Consider the following 22,163-nt stretch of genomic DNA (forward strand, 5'->3'; position numbering starts at 1 on the left):
CACTCCTGACGTTTCCTCTAACTGAGAATCTACCTAAAATGTTAGTATTCAGAGCCACTATTACATGATGATGACAGTGTTCCTACTAGCAGATCTATGGTTGGATGGATGGATTAAAAGTTTATAGTCCCCTTCAACAACAAGGTTTTATAAGATTTGGACCTACAGCCGAACGAGTGATCCGAACTACATGAACTTCCTCCGGAAATCGAACGCGGGTCTCCCGCCCGACGACGAGTACGCGGATCATATAGCCACAAAGGAGTTAATTATCAGATCTAGAAACATGTGCAGTTGTACTCACGACTTCTATTCAAAATTTAGCTTTTGGGGGCCGCAGTGGCTCAGTGGTAGAGCGTTCACTTCTGGCACATGGGGTTCCTGCTTCGATTCCAGTTCGTGCCAAGTGAACCTTGTGGTAGACAAATACCGTGTGCGTGGGTTTCCTCTGGGTCCTTCAGTTTCCTTCCACTTTCTTCATTCCAACATTTCATTCATGTTTTCATCATCACCGTCTCCTTTAGCCTAGCCTGCATAATCATGGGACGTAAAACTCGAAAAATGTCATTTCATTTCATTTCAAAATTGAGCTCCTTGTAAGTTTCCATTATAGGCGAGCGAGTGTTTGGAACAAGCAATTGTTCATTCTGCAAGAACTTGAAAACTACTGAGTTTACTTATTTATTGAATAGAGAATTTATTATTTTATTTCCTTTGTTATATGTAATAAAATACCTATAAAATATATTTTGATTCCTCGTGACTTATCCTTTCATTTAATATCTAACAGAAAAGTTACGCCATAAACTATTTGGTCTAGGAATTAATTCGTGCGGTTGGTACGCACACATTGAAGCTGTAGTACAAACACAAAATACATAAATACCTTAAGAAAAATATTGTCCATCGCTAGCCACCACTTTCGCCCATCTGTCAGGGTATGTACGGATTCCGTGGCGAAAGAAGTCCTCATCCTTGGAAGCGATCCAGTCAGAGACCCATGTTTCGATATCTTCTGAAGAAGTAAACCGCTGTCCAATCAAATCGTTGTTCATGCAATCGAACAAGTAGTAGTCCGAAGGAGCAACGTCTGGTGAATACGGCGGGTGGGGTAAAACTTCCCATCTGACATTTTCTAAATAGGTTTTGACCGGTTTTGCGACATGTGGGCGAGCGTTATCATGTTGAACAATAAGTTTATCATGTCTGTTCTCCCATTCTGGTCGTGTTCTGGCCAGAGCTTGCTTCAAACGCATTAATTGTCGTCGATAACGTTCTCCATTCATAGTTTCACCCGGTTGCAGCAGCTCATAGTACACCACACCTTTCATATCCCACCATATGCACAGCATAACCTTTGCACAGTGAATATCTCGTTTTGGTTGTGATGGACCTGGTTCACCTGGTTTCACCCAGGCCTTTTTTCGTTTAGGGTTCTCGTAATGGATCCACTTCTCATCACCTGTAATAATTCGATGCAGAAACCCCTTTCTGCTCTGTCGTTGAAGCAGCAATTCGCAAATGGTTTTTCGTCTTTCAACGTCTCTGTCTTTCAATTCATGTGGAACCCAATGTGACATCTTTTGAATCATTCCCATGGCTTTCAAGCGTTTAGAGACTGTTGTTTGATCAACGCCTAATGCTGCTGCAAGTTGTTCCTGCGTTTGACACGAATCCTGCTCGAGCAATGCTGTCAATTCTTCGTCTTGAAATTTTTTTGGCTGTCCAGCTCGCTCTTTGTCTGCCAAGCCGAAATCACCACTTCTAAACCGTGCAAACCACTTCTGACACGTTCGCTCAGCTAGAGCATGGTCACCATACACTTCCAACAAAATACGATGACTTTCAGTCGCACTTTTCTGCATGTTAAAGTAATGCAGCAGGACACCCCGCAAAAACACTTTATCAGGCACAAATTGCGCCATGTTCACTTAACTACAAACTGGTGTTGTTGACGCTTTAATCCACTGCCCTATACTACGAACGATACGCGATGACAGGGGTTTGCAACACATGTGTGGATACACGGAACTGTGTGACGCTCCGTTCGTTGCGCCATCTCTTGTCCATCCGCACGAATTAATTCCTAGACCAAATAATATCAGTCATGAGAGTATGAAGACTCTATCGACATCTTATTCCACAAATTCCAAGAAACTTTTTAGATTCTACATAGGAATAAAGACACATTATTTACATGCACATAGTACCTCCTCTTAATTTCACTGCAGCCAGAAAAAAAATAAGACTCAAAAGTTATGAACATTCCTATCCAATATTATAAAAATTCTAAAATGTTGAAGATTCTTTTGTACATTATTTAATTTCTGGCACCGAATATTCGGTTTTTGGATCTTTTAAATGGTCATTTATTCTGATCGCATTTTAAAAAGGTGATGTAGAAATTATAACTGAAAAAAATAGCCTCATATTACTTCGTAGTGAATCACTAAAACAGGTTTTATCCTCTTTAACTTCTCTCTATCCCCCTCACGCTCTCTCTCTCTCTCTCTCTCTCTCGCTCTTTTTTAATTGACTCATCTCTAATGCAAGGTCAAACAAAGATCTGAAATACTATAAGGAACTTATTATCTTCAATAAGAACAGAGAGTTCACTTGATTTCTCTTTTTCAGTTTCTTAGCCCATTTTCATGAAATGACACAACTGTTTGACAACCATTCTTTGTGAAAAACTGAAAAATAACTATGAGTTAGCAATATTGAAAATGAGACTAATAACAGCTTATTCTTCCATGAGCAAATAGTACACAACAAATGCAATGTATTATGGTAATGCATGTATTGTTAAGGCACAGTAAGAGCATTTAGGTTTCGACTCAAAGTATGTATCTATATGGGATCGAAATCTTGAACCAAAATCGAATTTTAAGGGAAAACTGTTACAACAAATGACAAAACACAAGAAGTGCGCGCCACAATTTAAAGATGTCGCCCAAGGAAGCCAGCAGGTTACCTGCTGCTCCGAGTTATTCTGTTAAACATAAACAAGGCAAACCCGTAAGTGCAGAAGAAAAGCAAATACTTTATCAAACGATATCAACGTTGTTCAATTCACTTGAAGAAAATTAAGACCTATAATAGCTAATTTTCATGTTCTCATAGAATATTTATTTCCTTACTTTGTAGTACTGAAGTTAGTATTTATACAATCGCATGCTAAGAAAGCACATCAATAAATTGAACTAAAGGGGGGGAAAGTACCATCTGTTTTTCATGGATATGCTTAATGATTTAGGTAATAGATGAAAAAGAAATAATCTCCCATAATGATAAATATGCTTGCTGTTACATACCAGCACCATCTCTTTATCGTTCAGTTGATAATTTGACATAACTCATTGTAATTTCATCTATAATTATAGTTTGGAGAAAAATAACAATGTTCAGTTGCTCTTAAAGGAGGGGGGATTATATAGTATTGGGTATTTTGCCCTATATCACGGCAATGGTGTGAGATTGAGACGAGTAATGCACATCGCAGTAGCAGAAATACATGCATGTGCTGCAGCAAAAATATTGCGGGAAACAGACTAAACAATTTCCTCTTCACCAATCAGCAAATAGTCGTGTGCGCAGTGATACAACATCAAGTTACGCGGTTTGTTTTTGAAAGGTGCAAAGGACTGTGAAAAACGCTTACCTAAGTTAAAGTTTCAGAAGTAAGCAGTGCCGTGCCGGGGAGGAAAGGGAGGCTAGCGGGACGACAGCCCCAGGCGCCGAAGTAAGAAAGGGCGAACGTTATATACTTCTATACATACATCCAAGTTTGAACAAAATCGGTCGAGCCATTCTTGAGAAATAAATTAATCCCATTTTTCCGATTTTGCGCAATTTCTCATGAACCAATGAGAGTTGCGGTTTGAAACGTGAGGCATTAATGTTTCTTGGGGGTACCTACATACCACCCACTTGTCGTCCCAAGATTCATCTAGGGCCATTTCACTATACTTATCCACCCATGCCCTTTCTTGTCTCCCGGACGAACGAACAGATGTTGTAAATATATAAAGTGGTTTTGATCGGTAAACCAAAATCCTTGGAAAGCGATGAAGAATCACTGATAAGAATGCTTTCTCTGATGTGAGGAGACTGCTCCCCTACCATAATTATCCAATTTATTTAAAAACAGTGTCTTATTATTGTGCTTCACATCTTAGTAAATCTACGCCGCCCATGTTGTTACAGATCATTCGTTCTTGCTTATATATATTGCCTTTTAAAAACATCTTAGAAGAACAATATAAAAGTATATTTCGATACGCTGAACTATAAACCTATTTGCTAACTTCTGCATAAAGATCTGTTGTGTGTACTGTACCAATTAGCACATGTTTATACATAATCATATATGAGCTGCTACATACATAAACCTACTGTGCATCTTAAAAGCACCTGCAAAATATACTGAATATTGCCAGAGGTATATAGATTCGTCAAAAAGCATCTGTATCTTTTTTTATTTTTTTCTTTAAAGGTAAAAAAGAAACAATGAATTCAAGGACGAAAGACAATGCCATTGTCCTCAATATGATGCAAATTTATTAGCGGACTGAACAGTATTTCCAACTCACACATTTACTTCCTAAGTAAATTTCCAATTTTATTTATTTATTTATTTATTTCATTAATTTCATATCTCTGTAAGCAGAGGCCCATCTTGTTGGCTTTCGTCTTACTTTTCATCAACAAGTGAAAATCAGCATGCCGACAAATAATAATAAATCTTAAAATCCTAAAATATTGTTTTGACTTTTTTTAAAAAAAAAGAAAATTGGCTTGAGATACAGTGGATTTCAGGTTTAGTTGTTTAGTCGTTAGTTGATATTATACAGCAAGTAAATGCGTTTTGTCTTTTGATATTGTTATTAATTACCTTGATTGGTCTCAAAGAAGTCCGCTTTATTTACAAAAACCAAGAAAGAATGGAAGAAACCTGTTTCGGTTTAGTTAATTTCCTTTGTTTGCGAAGCACTTAAAAAGTGATTTGTTGTGGGTTTTAATGTAGACCGCTGTATAAACTCTTGTATTTCGTATTATATTGTATTGTATTGTTTTTCGTTGCCTAAATAAAGATTATTCGTGTGTATTTCATTGATTTTTATAGTAACTTGGTTAATCGATGAGTTATGCAAAGAAATCTAGAAAATCTTTAATTTTACTTTGCACCATTATATGTTGTGGGGGTAAAGAAAACGTATAATTAATGAAAGTGAATGATTATTAAATAATTGGTGGATTGACTGCAGAGCCGTGCTGTTGAGGGGGGGGGGCGAGAGGGACGTTATCCCCGGGTGCCGAAGTAAGGAGGCCCAAAATTCGGTAGGAAAAAAGAAAAGAAAAGAAGGAAATAAAAAAGAGAGCGGAAAAATGTTACTCATATTAGGAAAATGCATGTGCACATGTATAAAATGGAAGGAAAAAAGTAATAAAAAGTGCTCAAAATCAAGGAAAAGCAGGGTTTATTTTTGAAAATTTCCTTACGTTTCGCGCGAACCATGGTGGCGCTTCGCGGCTGGTCTGACGACCTGACTCATATGTACAGGAGCGCCGTCGTATACTCTCGCTCCGAACGCTGATTTTCTACGACACGGCACTAATTGTGTGTGTGGAGGAATCTCGAGAAAACCCACTGACACGTTGTTCCCCATGGCAAACTCGCATGGATTTAAAATAAGAATTAAAATAATAAATTTCTTAAAGACAGAACACTAACACGACTGGGAGCGAGATTTTTTCTAGGGGGCTAACTTCAGTTTACCTTACATTCATTCACACAAACCAAGAAGCAATGAAAGTTTCAGTGGAGCTCCTTCGTGGCTAAGCGGTTAGCGCACGCGCCTTTGGCGTGGGAGACCCGGGTTCGATTCCCGGCGGGAGCTCATGTGGTTCGGATTCCACGTTAATCAATAGGTCCCGTCTCATATAGCCTCGCTGCTGAAAGGGACGTTAAACTCAACATCAACTCAACTCAACTCAAAGTTTTAGGGGCTTGAACCTGGTCAGATGTGAGGCTGAGCCCGTAGGCCACCTCCTAGCTAGGGACTACTCATAGAGCTAGTTTAAGTTATCTTTAAAAGAATTACTTAAGTTTCGTATCCACCAGACAAAAATATATCAGTTTGTTGCCATACTTTGATACAAATATAGGTTGGTTTTAGGCGTGCTCCCAGAAATTTTTGTTGGGAGAGTCCAAGCTTTGGGGGCGCAGGTCTAACACAACAAGCTACTACATCTATGTAGTATTGCACGGGTATTATTCTGCAACCGAAAAGACGATAACTATCCACCTATATTTTCAGAAAAAAATATGATAGATTATTTTTTTTAAAAAGAACGAGTACAGATGAAGTATAAGATCAAATTTTCATGCTGCATCAATCATTTCTCTGTTAAACAACCATAGTTTTATTGGGAAAGTACATACATGCATATTAAATTAGCAAGTTTTTTTTTTCGGGAGTCCGGACATGATGGGGCCCCCGCGCCTCTGCTTGGTTTAAAACCAGAGATGTATTGGAGCGCATACGGGAAGATACGTCGTATACCCACCTCTCTCTCTCTCTCTCTCTCTCTCTCTCTCTCTATATATATATATATATATATATATATATATATATATATATATATATATATATAAGTGGCGTATCTAGGATATGATCAAGGGAGGGGCTAAACCATAATTTGCCGTTTTATCCAGTGTGAAGCAGAATGGAAGCCCATTTTATCCAATGTAAACCTGAGCGTCAAGGGGGGAGGGGCTATAGCCCCTTAGCCCCCTCTTGGATCCGCCCAGTTCAACGCTTTAAATCAGTTATATACTGGAGGTATAAGGGAGGCTATTTTTGAAAACGATCGAGTGTTCTACCAACAATTCTAGCAATAAATCACTTATTAAAATATACTAAAAATATTTATTAATAATAATTTCAACGATTGCCAGTTTAGAATTCCTTGCCATAAAGTTAATACAATTTATTAATCTATGGGACGAACGCTTGGTCAGATTTTTTTTTTTCATATATTCAATTTAAATTATAAGATTTTGTAATTCTTCTCAGTATTTCACACTTTAAATTTAGTAATAATAATAATAATAATAATAATAATAATAATAATAATAATAATAATAATAATAATAATAATAATGTGAATTATGAATAATTTAAGAGCCAGCAGATTTAATTCCCTGGAATTAGTGTCATTGACTCATTATACAAGATAATGTACACTCATTATGTCAAAACACGTGAAAGAATTAAATATTTTCTTAAGTGGTTGACAGGATGTACAGGTAAGTTACTATCTCCATGGAAAAAAAAAGTAAAACGTGATTTTATTTCTAATTCGTGTTGAATTTAAAATTCATATATGATATATAATGTAAATGAGGATTGTTGATTACCCACATATTATACACGTTTTACTTTTATAGAAAATAAATCGATATGCAACAGCCATTAGCTTTCATAATTCCTCTGATATCTTCTGTGCATTTGTTACGATCATATTCTTCCGGCTAAATTCCATTTTTATGTAATTTTAAATTACAATGAATTAGTACTTTCGAATTCTAGTTTTAACTTATTTTAAAAAAAATAATTATAGATGTCACTTTATGCTCAGATTGTTTATGGATGGATAATTTTAGTTATATCTTCGTGTTTTTTTTTTTTTTTTTTTTCACTTTACTGTGTGAGATTATGTCTGCTTCTAATATTTCTCAGAAAGATGTCGTGTATATTTCGATACCTTGTTACAATTGATTTATAATATTTACGATTCGACTAATACTATTACAGGTCTTCCATTTATTTCTGCAGAAATAACATTCTTTATCAAAATAAAAAAGTTTTCAACGGTTGGTGATCATATTATCTTAATACAGTAGGAAATAGAAAATCCACACTAATTGGACCACAAGTAGTTCGGATTTTCAAATTGTTCGGATTTTCGAAAATGACGAAGAAAATACCATTTAGGCGTAAATATGCTCTTTTATGGATACAGTGGTTGTACAGTACATACAGTAATTACAATACCGTAAATAAGGCTACTTGCATTTAATTTTTCTGAAGAATCTGCTCGTACATTAAATTACAGTGTTCTTGTAACTCACACTTAAAACTTAACTTGTTTAGGCCTAAGGGAAAATAAAAAATATGCATGACAAACAACTGACTTCACACAGCGCCGAAGGACAACTCTATTGTTTGTTTATCACTAGCGCTAAGACAAAATGTAAAAAGCTTCTAGAGACCGCGTTCGGATTATCGACGTCCTACTGTATTTAAAAGAAAAAGAAAGAAATTTTGATCAAGAGAAGTACGGATAAAATCTTATAGCAGGTAAATTATTCTAGATATACCCGTTCTGCATATAGCACAATAAATCACGCAAATGAGATTATTTATAGAGTACACAGAGAAAAATCCGTTCTCCGGACAGCGGTATATTGTACAAACATACGGTATCCTCTTGCTTACTATAGAAATCAGTACGGAGCATACGTTATCCGTATGCTACATAGGCACTGTCCTTAGATGTTATATCATGCCGTTGCAGGATGTCTGACATCTAACAGTTTTCCGTATATCACATAGATACACTTATGTTACCTTCGTCAGCTATATGTTGTATACGTCTATTTGTATGTGAGATCCTGACCGCCTACATTGTTTCATACAGAAAGTACGTATAGATGGAACACTTATACAGAAAGTATTATAAAACATGCGTTTTCAGTTATACGTATGGTGTACGTTAAGTCCAAAAACTACAGGAATTACGCATGTAACCTATCTTTTTAAGTACGTCACCTACAATTTTTTTTTTCTCAGTGTACCGTGGCAATTCGAATTTTTTTTTTCTAGTAACCTTTGGAAACCAAGTAACCCACATCTAGACTTTTATTCTTGTGAATGCGAATGGACACTAAGTTTTGCTGGACAACATGAAGTCCGTGGGTTTTCTCGGAGTTCTCCCGTTCCCTCTACCACCAGTTTATTTTAGATCATTCACTTTCATTAATCATCGATCTCCTTCAACCTAAAGGGGTAGCTGTGGGTCATTGAACTAGAAATTTCGTTTCGTTTTTGTTTTCGAACGATAGTAGTTGATTATTTAGAATGATAGTTGTACGTCAACATAAGTAATGAACACTAATGTACAATGTGCAATATATTTATTCTCCACGATGGAATAATAATACTAGCAAGGTACATTCGCGAAGTGTCCCCTCGGGATTCATGTAAAACTGATTTAAATGCAAAGTTCTCCATGGCTCAATATGTATTGTGCTAATTTTAGCGGCCCATATGGGTAATATACATATTTATGAGCCTTCGTATACCCGGAATTCAATCATACACTACTATAACGCTCGGTCACAAAATTGCTTTTAGTTTCTTTAGATGTAACTGAACATGAATGTGGGCATATGCAAAACAAATTGGATCAAGTACTGCTTTTCTGACATGTGTTATCTACATCGGCCGCCATTTTGAATCCGCCATATTGGATTCAACTTTCGGTTTTTCAAATGGGAATAGGTGCATGTGATACATCAAATTCATATAAAATTTTCTCGGAAATTCATTCGTATAGTGTGTTTTACGGTAGCTTGTACCATCTGCAAGATACTGCATGTTAAATGTAAATTCAACCATTAAAAAGTTGTGCCGGGCCCGTATGTATATGTAATCTTTTACGTGATTTATTGTTGACGAAATGTTTTCTGAACGTACATACATACAGACACACAGATGTAAATAGGATATGGTAGATCTTCACCAAAAGCTGGTCGTATCTAGATTTACATTAGGCATTTTGTTCGTAATACAATACTTCCTTGTTATAGTATAACATAGAAGTAATAACAATCACTCACAGAAATTTTGTAAGATTATGACAGCAATGTTGTAGAGAGTTTGTTTATACCTACAGTACTTTTCCAGTTAGAAATTGTTTTGATTTGTAAACATCAAAAACGTAAGCGTAACTGATATTACTCTGCTATGTCTATTTGCGAAGTGCCTAGGGATGTAAAATACCTGGGTATTTATTTCAGCGGGTAAATACCCGGGTATTTACCCAAAATAGGTATTTTAGTGGGTATTTTATGTTTCAATTAACCATAAATGGATTTTATCGTTGTCAATGAAAACTATAATGGTAATTTGTATCACCTGCAACAGGAATACTGAATAACCACTTAACTAATCATTTTTTCTAGTAATTGAAGAATGAATTTGATATTTATTAAGTAACAGAATACGGATTTCCTAGCTACTCACCATCATTTTTCTTTCTACTTATACTAGATTTCCTTCTATTACCCTTCGCGGAAAATCATTGCCCATTCTACCCCATGAACTTTTACCTTAGTGTGCCCCTGAGACGTCCAATCAGCTAGGCGGTAGAATTCGATAGTGGACCAAACCAACACGAAAATATAAAATTTATGATATAACATAACGATGACTAACAAAAATGAAGTCAGTTGTCACCAAACCAATCACTATTATTAAGTATTCTGCCTACCAGCAGCTCCTGGTATTAATGACAAGGAGTTTAGGTTCTTCCTTAGGCGTCTGATATAACTGCTTTCACCATTTTTCTCAATCTGGTGCATCTTTTTTATCTTCCAATACCTTCTCCAGTTTTTCAAATCATCGATGAACACACTAACTAAACTATTTAAATAACAGTAGGATCTCTATTACTAAAATAAACAAACACATTTTCTTTTGGTTTGCCAAATCTATTAATGGCGGAAAATTAATTATTAATAATTACTTTCCTATTTTGAAGATCTAAAGTTTGCAACAGTTTTATTATACATAGCTATATATTTTTAACATTACCTTAAAAAAATTGAATAGTACAGATGAAAAACAATTTTTCTGACAATTAAGAAAACTGAACTGATATTCCAGATACAGCTGGTTACTTTCTTCACGCAAAAATAATGTCATTTTTGGTATTTTATCTATAGACAATGAGATGTACTGAATTGTCAATTATGCAAAGAATTATACCAATAAGTTTCTTTAACTCAAGGTTTCTGAACTAATAAATTTAATCTGTTTAAGAAATTACACTGTAACAACTAAATTGTTGATATAGTTATATCAAAGTAAAGAAACTCGGCTTTAGTAAGTAATAACCTAGAAAATACTTAAAAACTAAACAAATTACACATTTACCCAATTTGCCATTCTGTAGACGTGATTGTATGATTACGAAAGTTGCAGAATAATCAAAGTAACTAAATTTAATAAATTGGCCGATCAATTTATTTACTAAATATGCCGTTGAAAGAGAATTATCCATAAAATGAGGAATAACAGTTCGTAAAACACTTAAATAACGAATTCCTGATTTTCCGAATGTTTACTAAATGGGGTTTAACACTAACACTAATGCTTTGTGAAAGTATTTTATTGGAATAGTATATTTAAAATATTAATGTCATGAACAACGTTAAGCTGTATAGTAACTCAGTGAAGGTAATATTTATATTTAACTTATTCAGTATAGAGCAGCAATTAACCTCTACCATATTTGGAGCACTATAAAACGGCCACAAATTTTACCGTCCTAATGTGGTTCGGATTCCACGTTAATCAGTAGGTCCACGTCTCATATAGCCTCGCTGCTGAAAGGGACGCTAAACTAAAATCAACTCAACTTTACCGTCCTACTCAGAATCAACCCTAAGATCAGAGTCGGAATCATCACACAATTCGGAATCATCGCAGACTTTACATTTAAAGTCACCCTAAGGTTAAACAAATAGGGTTTATATACGATTTCTATGTATACAACCTAACCACCTAACCTAAGGCTTGAAGTCATACAATGATTTCTTCATTTTTTAGGTCTTAGTGAAACGAATCTAAGTTTAAAAGCAGTTCACACCTTGGTGAAGAAAGGACATAGGTGGGTAAGATAGTAAAATGGCCCCAAATCAATCTTTAGACGACAAGTAAGTCCCCTTGTAGGTACCCCCAGGAGACATTAATCCCTTATGCTTCAACTCTGATTTTTTCGTGAGCAATGACGTAAACTCGGAAAAGTGATGTGAATTATTTCTCAAGATTGGCTTGATCGATGTTGTTAAAACTTAGATGTATGTATAGGTGTACACGAAGGCTTCGTCTGAAAAATGTAACAGCTAATCCCCACAATTTCCCTCTTTCAAAAAATTTGATTCAATATTTTGATCTCTTTACCTATGAAGTTCTTCGAGAAAAAATAAGAAAAAATAGGTTTTAAATGCCGCGTTAACCCTAGAATAACATATAATATCCACAATTGTACCGCGGGTGCGCCATGGTCAAAACTGTCTGCAAACCTGCACCACCCCTGAACCGAATTTGTTATTATTTTGCAGTTTTACTCATGAATGAATAAAAAATTACACTCGAAAGACACCAAAATCGCTAAGACTCCATTTGGTGGCCTGTGGCAGTCCCATCCCCATTTTGGGTCAAAGTGAAACTTGATATTGGTTTCTATTTCGTATGAATCTAACATCCTGCGCATGAATATGAGGTTCAAGTTGTCATTAGTTCCCCGTAAGTACCCCATTTGATGGTACCTGAAGATTCAATGTGAGCTGTCATATAATAAAATAAATGTTATCTACCAAGTATACTTATAGTACCCAATCGAAATAAAATTACCTCAGCTGGGAAGAGAATAAACATCAACAACAATACTCAATGTAATGTAATGTAATCTTTGTTGTGGTGTCCGTGGCGGTATAGAACCGTTTGCATTACATTTTCTTATATTTCTTGGATGAAATATTTATTTCATTCAAAGGATTTATTAAATTATATTCTTGCTGATGGTTGTCCTTTTCCCAGCTGAGGTGTTATCACTTCGATTGGACACTGCCCTGTAGGTATATGTAACATTATTATTATTATTTTTTTTTTTTTATATGACAGCTCACATTAAAGCTTCAGACACTCTCAAATGCATGCCTTACCAACGGGGAGAGAGATTTGTGAACGCATTCCTATTTGTAGGGTTCTGAAAGGTAAACCAATAGCCACCGAGAAAGAAATGCAATTGAATTCTGTTCTTAACATTCCTTCTGACAATGCTGAATTTTTTTGTTCGGGCCGAAAAGTAATTGGTTGTGGGTTCCACGAACACCCCCTTGGTACCGTAAGGGTTAACATCCACCTTACTAAATTAAACTATACTAAACTGTTTGCAGCTTACGTTTGTGATTGCATCCATACGGTTCACAAATAGTGACAAAGAACCCAATGATTTACTTAAATGAGAACTAGTAATTGTATTGCACATGAACCCAGCGATAGAAGTGCAGGGCTTTCTTTTGACACTGAAACATCAGGAATGTCTATTTCTAATAATTCAGCTGTTTCTTTCGCAGATTATGTACTTGCAACAGTATTCGAAAAAGTACTTCAAACCGTTTCACATGAGCTGGGCACTTAAAACACTTTTTCAAATAATTTGTCAGTTTATTGACATTCGCATGTTCATATTCTTTATTACAGAACTTGCAAACACCACCTTTGTTTTTGGCTTTAAAGAATGCCATGCATGACCCTTCTTCCCCATGTTACATTTCTAATCTTTCAAAACACTGTTGAAATAACAGTGAAAGAATATAGTTTAGACAGAAACGGATGCAATCCCATCTTGCAGAACAGTCAGAGCACAGTACAAGACTAGTATTGAAGGCAGAGACCAACTGCAACGATTATCTTTCCTTTTTGATACTCAAACCAGTTGTGTGGTGTTACCAGGTCTTGTACTTCTGCAACAGTACAAAATACTGAAAAAAAAAATCTCTATAAAACTAAGGTATATTATGCATTTTGGTGTAAAATATCCGTAGTGTAATACTTGTAACAATTTCTGTAATTAATAAAATACACAAAAAAAAAGTCACCGTATGGTTAATTATTCTTAAAATTTCATAATAATTGAGTTTTCGTAAAATACCCATTTTTTGGGTAGGTAAATACAAAAAGGGTAAATACCTGGGTAAATACCCATTTTTTATTTACCTACCCACTGGGTATTTACCCGACCCACATCTCTAGAAGTGCCTAGAGGGATTTAACATGTAATATCTCGCAAATGGTACAAGCTACCGTAAAACTCACTACACCAATGAATTTTCGAGAAAATTTTATATGAATTTGGTGTATCACATGCACCTATTCCCATTTGAAAAACCGAAAGTTGAATCCAATATGGCGGATCCAAGATGGCGGCTGGTGTGAATAACACATGTCAGAAAAGCAGTACTTGATCCAATTTGTTTTGCATATGCCCACATTCATGTTCAGTTACATCTAAAGAAGCTAAAAGCAATTTTGTGACCGAGCGTTATAGTTGTGTATGATTGAATTCCGGGTATACGAAGGCTCATAAATATGTATATTACCCATATGGGCCGCTAAAATTAGCACAATACATATTGAGCCATGGAGAACTTTGCATTTAAATCAGTTTTACATGAATCCCGAGGGGACACTTCGCGAATGTACCTTGTAAGAGAGTAGCATTAGTCATCCAAACGCCAAAGACACAAGTCACGTACGGTGTAGCATGTTACTTCTCAACTTTAAGGTTCACGAAGTTCAAATAACCTCTAACTCTAGTGTTAAATCTGGGGGAAATATTTTATTCAACCCTTTATAGAAAATAACATCCTCAAATATTAAATACAGTTTAGTAACCCTATACCCTTATTAGGATCACGCTAGTGATCCTTATACGATTGTAATGTTATTAGAATCACGTCAGTGGGCCTTATATGATTATAATGTTATTAGGATGACGCTAGTGGGCCTTAAAAGATTGTAATGTTATTAGGATTACGCTAGTGGTCCTTATAAGATTGTAATGTTATTAGGATTACGCTAGTGGTCCTTATAAGATTGTAATGTTATTAGGATGACGCTAGTGGGCCTTATAAGATTGTAATGTTATTAGGTTTACGCTAGTGGTCCTTATAAGATTGTAATGTTATTAGGATCACGCTAGTGGGTCTAATAATATTATAATGTTATTAGGATCACACTGATGGGTCTTATAAGATTGTAATGTTAGTGTCTTTGTCTGTTACTCCACACAATAACTCTTGAACGGAAGCCAATTTTTGAATTGTGCTTTTGGCAATAGATGCGATTTTTTTTTAAAGGGTATGGTTACCTGTAGTACGGGCACATCTTCTATTTTATAATATGCTTGCTTTTTAACAGTAAATTAATTGGATCCTGAAAAACAGAGTTAAAAAAGAAAAGATAACAGCATGTTTTGTATGATTGCTAACATTCATACATAACAAAACCGGTAAGTATCATTATTATATTACTCAAACCTTTAGCCATCATAATACATTATGTAAAGTAGTTTTAGTTTTGATATGTAACATAGATGTAGTTTTGTAATATTTTCTGTTGCAAGATAGTAGTTCTGTTCTTGTTCATAAATTTTGAATTAATTTCCAGTTTTCTTTCTTGCTTCCTTACTTTCTTTTTTAAGATTTTCTTTGTACATTTTCTATTTTACTTGATATATCCAGAGGGGCCAAAGAATGTATACACATTTTAATATATATTGTATATAAATATCTTTGAAGTTTCATTTTCAAGATGAATCAAATTGAATCAGAAGTTAGAAAAAAGTTATTTAGTTAAATGTCATTAATCTCGAATAAGGAAATAAAGTCGTTTTATTAATAAATATTATACTATGTTGAAATAATTTCGATTTGACATATAAAACATACGGTAGTCTACCACAGGGGACTAGATTCAGCCTTTCTGCTCTCATTTTTCCCAGGATACTTTGTAGTCGGTGACGTCACGTGGAGGTATCGCCAAGGATGTTGTAAAATAGAGGATCTGACCACACCACAAAATCGTGAAGCGATACGTGTCCTATGATCTTTGATTTTCTTACCTGTGAAAGGTTATTCCGGGTAATTTTTTCTCACTCTTATTTGTACACCCATACGTGCAGTATGTAACAATTGTATAATATGAATCTGAATCAACGACTTAAATAAAAAATAAACGACAGACATACTACATGTTTACATATGAAGATCGGAATGTTTTGAGCCAACATACATGGCGGAAACGAGAGTAGCCAATCAGAAGTGCCAAAAATTTCTTTTTTTGCTTCATTCAGTTAATAGGATGAAGATACATATGGGCAGATCCTCTGTTTTATAACATCCTTGGGTATCGCGAGGTATCGTTTAAGAGAACAAGTGAAATCTGTATACGCAATTGTGCTAGTTGGTATACTGTTTCAAGATGGGCAAAAGTTCCTCCACATGACGTCACTAACAGGAAGCCAATCAGTACGCTACTTACCTGTGAAAGGTTATTCCGGGTATTTTTTTTATCACTCTTATTTGTACACCCATACGTGCAGCATGTAACAATTGTATAATATGAATCTGAATCAACGACTTAAATAAAAAATAAACGACAGACATACTATTGTACATGTTTACATATGAAGATCGGAATGTTTTGAGCCAACATACATGGCGGAAACGAGAGTAGCCAATCAGAAGTGCCAAAAATTTCTTTTTTGACTTCATTCAGTTAATAGGATGAAGATACATATGGGCAGATCCTCTGTTTTATAACATCCTTGGGTATCGCGAGGTATCGTTTAAGAGAACAAGTGAAATCTGTATACGCAATTGTGCTAGTTGGTATACTGTTTCAAGATGGGCAAAAGTTCCTCCACATGACGTCACTAACAGGAAGCCAATCAGTACGCTAAACGTTAACTGGGGCTCCCTGTTATTTTATATACCTTGGATAACAGTCTAATATTGAAAGAAAGTGACACTAATTACACACCTTTTCCGGTAGCATGCTCCTGTATTCCAGCTCGTGTGGAGGCGAAATTGTGTGGTGAGGAGTACTCTAAATTGTGAGGGTTTATTTTTTATTGTTTGTTATGCATCCACCAGCTACACCGAATTAAAGCCTCGGTCGTGGTTCACAGCTCACGTTAATATCATGATTCCTTGAAAGTAAGACCTAATGAGAAAATTAACCCTAACAATTTTTCATACCACCCTACGGTATGGTATTAAGGTTAGGATTAGGAATTAATTTCTGGATTTTCTGCATTTATGCCCATGCTAGCTCGTCACACATATGAGGGATAATGTTCCTCGGCGATCACACTGCCCGGAGAATTGAAGAAGAAAGAAATGGGGAAGGAAGGAAGCAGCCTGGGACTGTTATTTTAGGTACCATCCAGGCATTTACCTGGTGTGAATGAAGAAAACCAGAGAAAAACCTTACCCTGAAAAAGCTGTTACACCTTTTCGAGCGAGTGTCTCCACCGGGAATATAACCCACGACCGTTTGCAACATCTAAGGATCAACCTCAACCCAAACTTCTGATCATCACTTTGCATATTTCTCGCAAGAATCACAGAACACGTTAGCAAAAGCTACGCTCCGAATTGACAGGTACAGGATCTCTCGAAAATGAACCCTAATCCGTTTTTGAGCAAAGAGCTAATGTAAGACCCGATCTTATTTTCGCAGAAATAGGGTAATAGGTCCATGTCCCGTCCTTCATAACCGCGGTGTTGCATAAGGACGCAAAAACACAAAATTTCAGAAAAATCATCCACTAAATTCTCTATAATACTATAGATAGTGTGTAACATTAAAATCTTATTGCAATTTTTTTTTCTTGAGGTATGTGTATACATTGTTTGCCTTCACTTCCTATGCTATTTTATTGTAGTATAGTTATGTTTTGTAAAAAAAAATAAAAAAAATGTATATTTCGAAGTAACAAATGCTTATTGTATATATATATATATATATATATATATATATATATATATATATATATATATATATATATATATATATATATATATATATATATATATATATAGTTTACAAAGAATTATATTTTGTATATAATGCAGTACACAGGGGTCAGCAAAAGTTTCTTTCTCACCCTGAGGTTTCTTGTCGACAATAATTTTGGAATGAATTGTTCATTTTATTTACATTTTTTAAAAATTATTGATTATTTATACATCAAGACCCTGCATTCAAATTAATAAGGAAATTTGAAAGCTATTATCAAGCATATAAAGAGAGGTTTTGTTCACCTTTGCTGAAGGCTGTAGCAAAAAGCAAAATTCTTTATCATACTTAAACTAAGAGAGTACGCTCGCATTAGGTTTGAATGTTTCTAAAATGAAACTGATATCCAAACTTCTGTCTTTCAATTCCGAACACTTCTTTAAAAGACAAAATACTTTCACAGTACATTATACAATTTGAACATAGTCTAATCCAGAGTTTATTAAGTACAAAAGTGCAGTTTCTATGTATTTGATTAACGTTCTTGGGATTAAAAAAAAAAAAAAAAAAAACTCGACAAACGCATATACAGAGTGGACCATTTGTATTGTTACGTTCTTCTACTTTTAAACTAATAGATACAAAATACCGAAGTTTTCATCATGCAAATATCGACACAGGAGCATTGTTTCACATACTTGTATATACCACCAGATTTAACAGTGTTGCCAACTCAACATAAAGTTGCAGTTTCTCAAATGGCACTTCGTCAGATTATTTCAAGTCTACATGTAAAACGAAAAAAATATAATTTTACACTAATTATGTAGTGTTGCAAACTAAGAGCGCTACAGCATCACAAACATCGAAGAATAGCCAAATTTTGGAGGGTTCTACAATAGTAATTACGCAAGTGACAGAAACAAGATAACGCGCTTCCAAAGTACCTGAGTGACGAATACTACTGTCGTCTCATATGACATATTAAAAAAAAAAAAACTTTATATATGGTTTTTCAGAATATTAATAAATGGTTAAATGTAGTATATTACTTAAAATTGAGTATTTGTATTAGCTTTTTAAAACAATTTTTGATTTACTTTGCTTGTACGACTTTACAACAAGTTCTCGGAATTAGATAGTTTGAAGCAGTGTTGCAAGCTTTACCAACATTAACCAACATTTAGATACTTCGTAGAAGCCAACCTGAGAAGAAGTCGAGTTATTATTATTATTATTATTATTATTATTATTATTATTATTATTATTATTATTATTATTATTATTATTATTATTATTATTATTATTTCATTTTCATCTCTTATCACAAAATGACGAGCCATAGAAGATTAAGCCTTCTCTACAACCAATAATATAGGAATTAAGATTTATTAGGATTATCACTTTTTTCTTTTCTTTTCTTTCTTTTTTTTCTTTCTTTTTTTTTGTTTGTTTATAGGATTTAATCCTACTCCAAAGAAAATGGGCAGGGTTTAGAAGGTTACGCCTGCTATTGAATTAGCTATGTTTAAGTATCAGAACACCTTATAAGTATCATTTAATGACATTATCATATCTTCAAATCAGATAACACTTTCTTCAAGAGGGCTTTTTATACTTCCATATTATAACTTTTTCTACGGAAGATCTATATCAGCACATGTTACGGAAGATTTTATTTTTTATTTTTTATTTTTTTTACTACGTTTACAAACAAACTGCTAAGTGAACTTCCAACCTCTTTTTTCTGTAACGTATACTTTATAATATACATAATGTAAATAGTATTGTAAATTTTGTATATACGTATTTAGTAGTAATATTTGGTCTTCCTGCCTCCTATACTCATCTCTGCTGGTAGAAGTTAATCTTGTAGAACTATCGTAGTAGTGGCTAACTTGTAGTTAACTTTTGTGTTTGCAGATGATCGAATGTTTTCTACCTATCATGGGATATTGTGTGAAGCCATTGCCAGACTTTCATTTGCACTACAGATGTCGCTCAACAGTAAGTTTCCAATGGACATTTCAATCGTTTTTTGTTTGTTTATTTATTTTTTTAAATTTTGCATCGGACATCTATCACGGATTATCCTTAATGATATGAAATATATTTTGTATTTAAAGAAAGATTATCTGTCGTGCAGGTTTACTTTCGGCACACCACTCGAAACAATTGTTGAAAAAATATAGTTGTTTCACTAATGTCCTTCTTATTGTTCCCTGAATGATTTACGCTGGACGAGATGAAAATATCCACTTGGCATAGGTAAAATTCAAGAGCACCACCAGAAGTAATTGTTGGAAAATTATAGTTCTTTTACGATTTTCGTATACATACAGCGTGCAGACATATGGCATAAAATCTACTATGCAAAAAACAAACGAACATTGGTAGGTGGCCAAAAAAGCACGAATGCTATCTAACCGAGTCAGGCAGGACGAAGTTGGTGGGCCCGTGCAGTAGCGCAAGGGAGTGTGTCCGAGGGACGGCAGCGACGGTGGGTATACGTGTAAGCGAGGATAGTGAAAAGAAGTGTTGTTTTGGCAATGATACATGTTTCAATAGCACTTGTTATGGTTTCATACTGGTAACGCTTCACTTGTAAACATAAAATTCAACTTTTGTAGACTGTACAGAAATACACCGCCAGTGGAAAATGGCATCTAATACAGTCATCTTTCATATGCACTCACTTATTTTGTCCATCGTAAAGCACATGTAATGATTTTACACTTGGAAACCTACAATACAGCTATATTATTTTGTATTTAATTGTATCACCTGGAGAACTTTGTTCCTTATAAATGTCTTTTCATGTAGAGTATTGAATTTTACCTGTAAATTTTCCAAAATGTGGTGTACCAAAAGTAAACCAGCACCTTACCTGCAAAATATTTTACCATTAGATATAATCTAATGATATGTTGAAATTTAATATAGATTGAGAGGAGGCCAAGTAATAAAAATGGAAATTTTACGGGTAAAATCTATTATTTTTAGAAAAAAAAAGAATAATATTTAAGGAACTCTTTTATGGAAGCGACAAACGTACAACTGTAGTACTAATATGGAATTAACACATCGTATGAATGACTGCTGCACAAGTCTTCATAAGGGAAACTGCATACACTATAGATTCCACGCTTAATTTGCACTGGTGTTAGATCTTTAGGCTTAGTGATTTCAAATACAGTAGTGCCTGTTACTGCGCGTTTGGCACTCTGATCCTTCTGATACTCGCCTGCCGATACTGCTTGCTGAGGCTTACTTAAGTGCCGATATGTCCCAGGGAGATACGAAACAAATCTCCTTGCGCAAGCATACTTAGCAAAATTGAAATATGATAGTGGGATATGCCTACTTAAAGGCACTAAGGGATGAGTTTTGCCACAAAACACTTTATTTGTATGCTTGCCGATTTTCAACCTATACGATAAGTTTTCAAATGCTAAATAGAAAATTTATTTCCAATAGAAACATATAGTTATTATCATCAGTCACTAAAACTCAAAAACAGGGTGGAGAGCATATTGAAAGCCCATAGAACAAACTAACTATTCTTTCTTCAACGATACCACGAGATCAGAGGCACGCTAAAGAGAGTAATTTTGGTCAATTGCTTGTCCTAAAATTTTGCTTTGCCTCGAATGTCTCTCTTACTCTCACATTTAGGTAAATGTCTCTTTGGGGGTGATGTGTGGTCAGCTCATCGACCTCTGTCGCTGGGTTTTTAGACGAATTCGCTAGTTGTTCCTTTCGTTGGGTGGACACCGTATGTCAACATCATCTGGTGAGTACGAACGGCTCTCTTACACAAGACCCAGCACTGATTGACTTTGCTAATCTCACGAGAAACGGTAATTGCAGTGAGGCTAGGGCGTTGACGTAGGTACAGTCCCGCAACTAGAAGGGGGTTAGAGGGGGCCTGCACTCCTAAACTTTTCGTGGCCCCTCCAGACCTCAAAATAAAAAACACAATTTGTAAGAGGATTTTTGATGACTTGGCTCCCCTAACATATTCATGGCCCCCCAAACCTTTATGGCTGGTTTCGGGCCTGCCTAGGTAAATAATTTGTATTTTTTTAATGGTATTTATTTGTATTTAAATTTTACTTCCCACGGTTTTGCTTTTTAAGCCAAAGAAGACGCCGAGAAAGTATTAGTGATAATTAAATAAGTAGAAATTTGCAATAGGTTCACTCATGTCCACCTTAAAATTCTTTTCTTCTTTCGCCACTGTATTGTATTTTTATGATAGCACACTTCATATTGTGAGTG

At 35.0% G+C, this 22,163-nt stretch overlaps 1 protein-coding gene across 12 annotated transcripts in view; it reads left to right on the forward strand.

Moving 5' to 3' along the window:
* The window catches only part of LOC145684179 (uncharacterized), a 692,246-nt gene that overhangs the window by 459,896 nt on the left and 210,187 nt on the right, over positions 1 to 22,163 (forward strand). For 10 of the 12 annotated variants that reach the window (XR_014131255.1, XM_081756189.1, XM_081756245.1 and 7 more), the window contains one exon: positions 19,806 to 19,889. The exons of the other annotated variants lie outside the window; for them this stretch is intronic. Coding sequence is in view for 9 of the 10 variants with exons in the window: in XM_081756189.1 (XP_081612315.1) it covers positions 19,806 to 19,889 (84 nt within the window). In the remaining variant the exon portion in view is untranslated. The remainder of the gene's footprint in view (positions 1 to 19,805; positions 19,890 to 22,163) is intronic. 12 annotated transcript variants of the gene reach the window in all.

The sequence above is a fragment of the Thermobia domestica genome, chromosome 1, assembly GCF_964235325.1.
Source record: "Thermobia domestica chromosome 1, izTheDome1.hap1.1, whole genome shotgun sequence".
Taxonomy (NCBI): Eukaryota; Metazoa; Arthropoda; class Insecta; order Zygentoma; family Lepismatidae; genus Thermobia; species Thermobia domestica.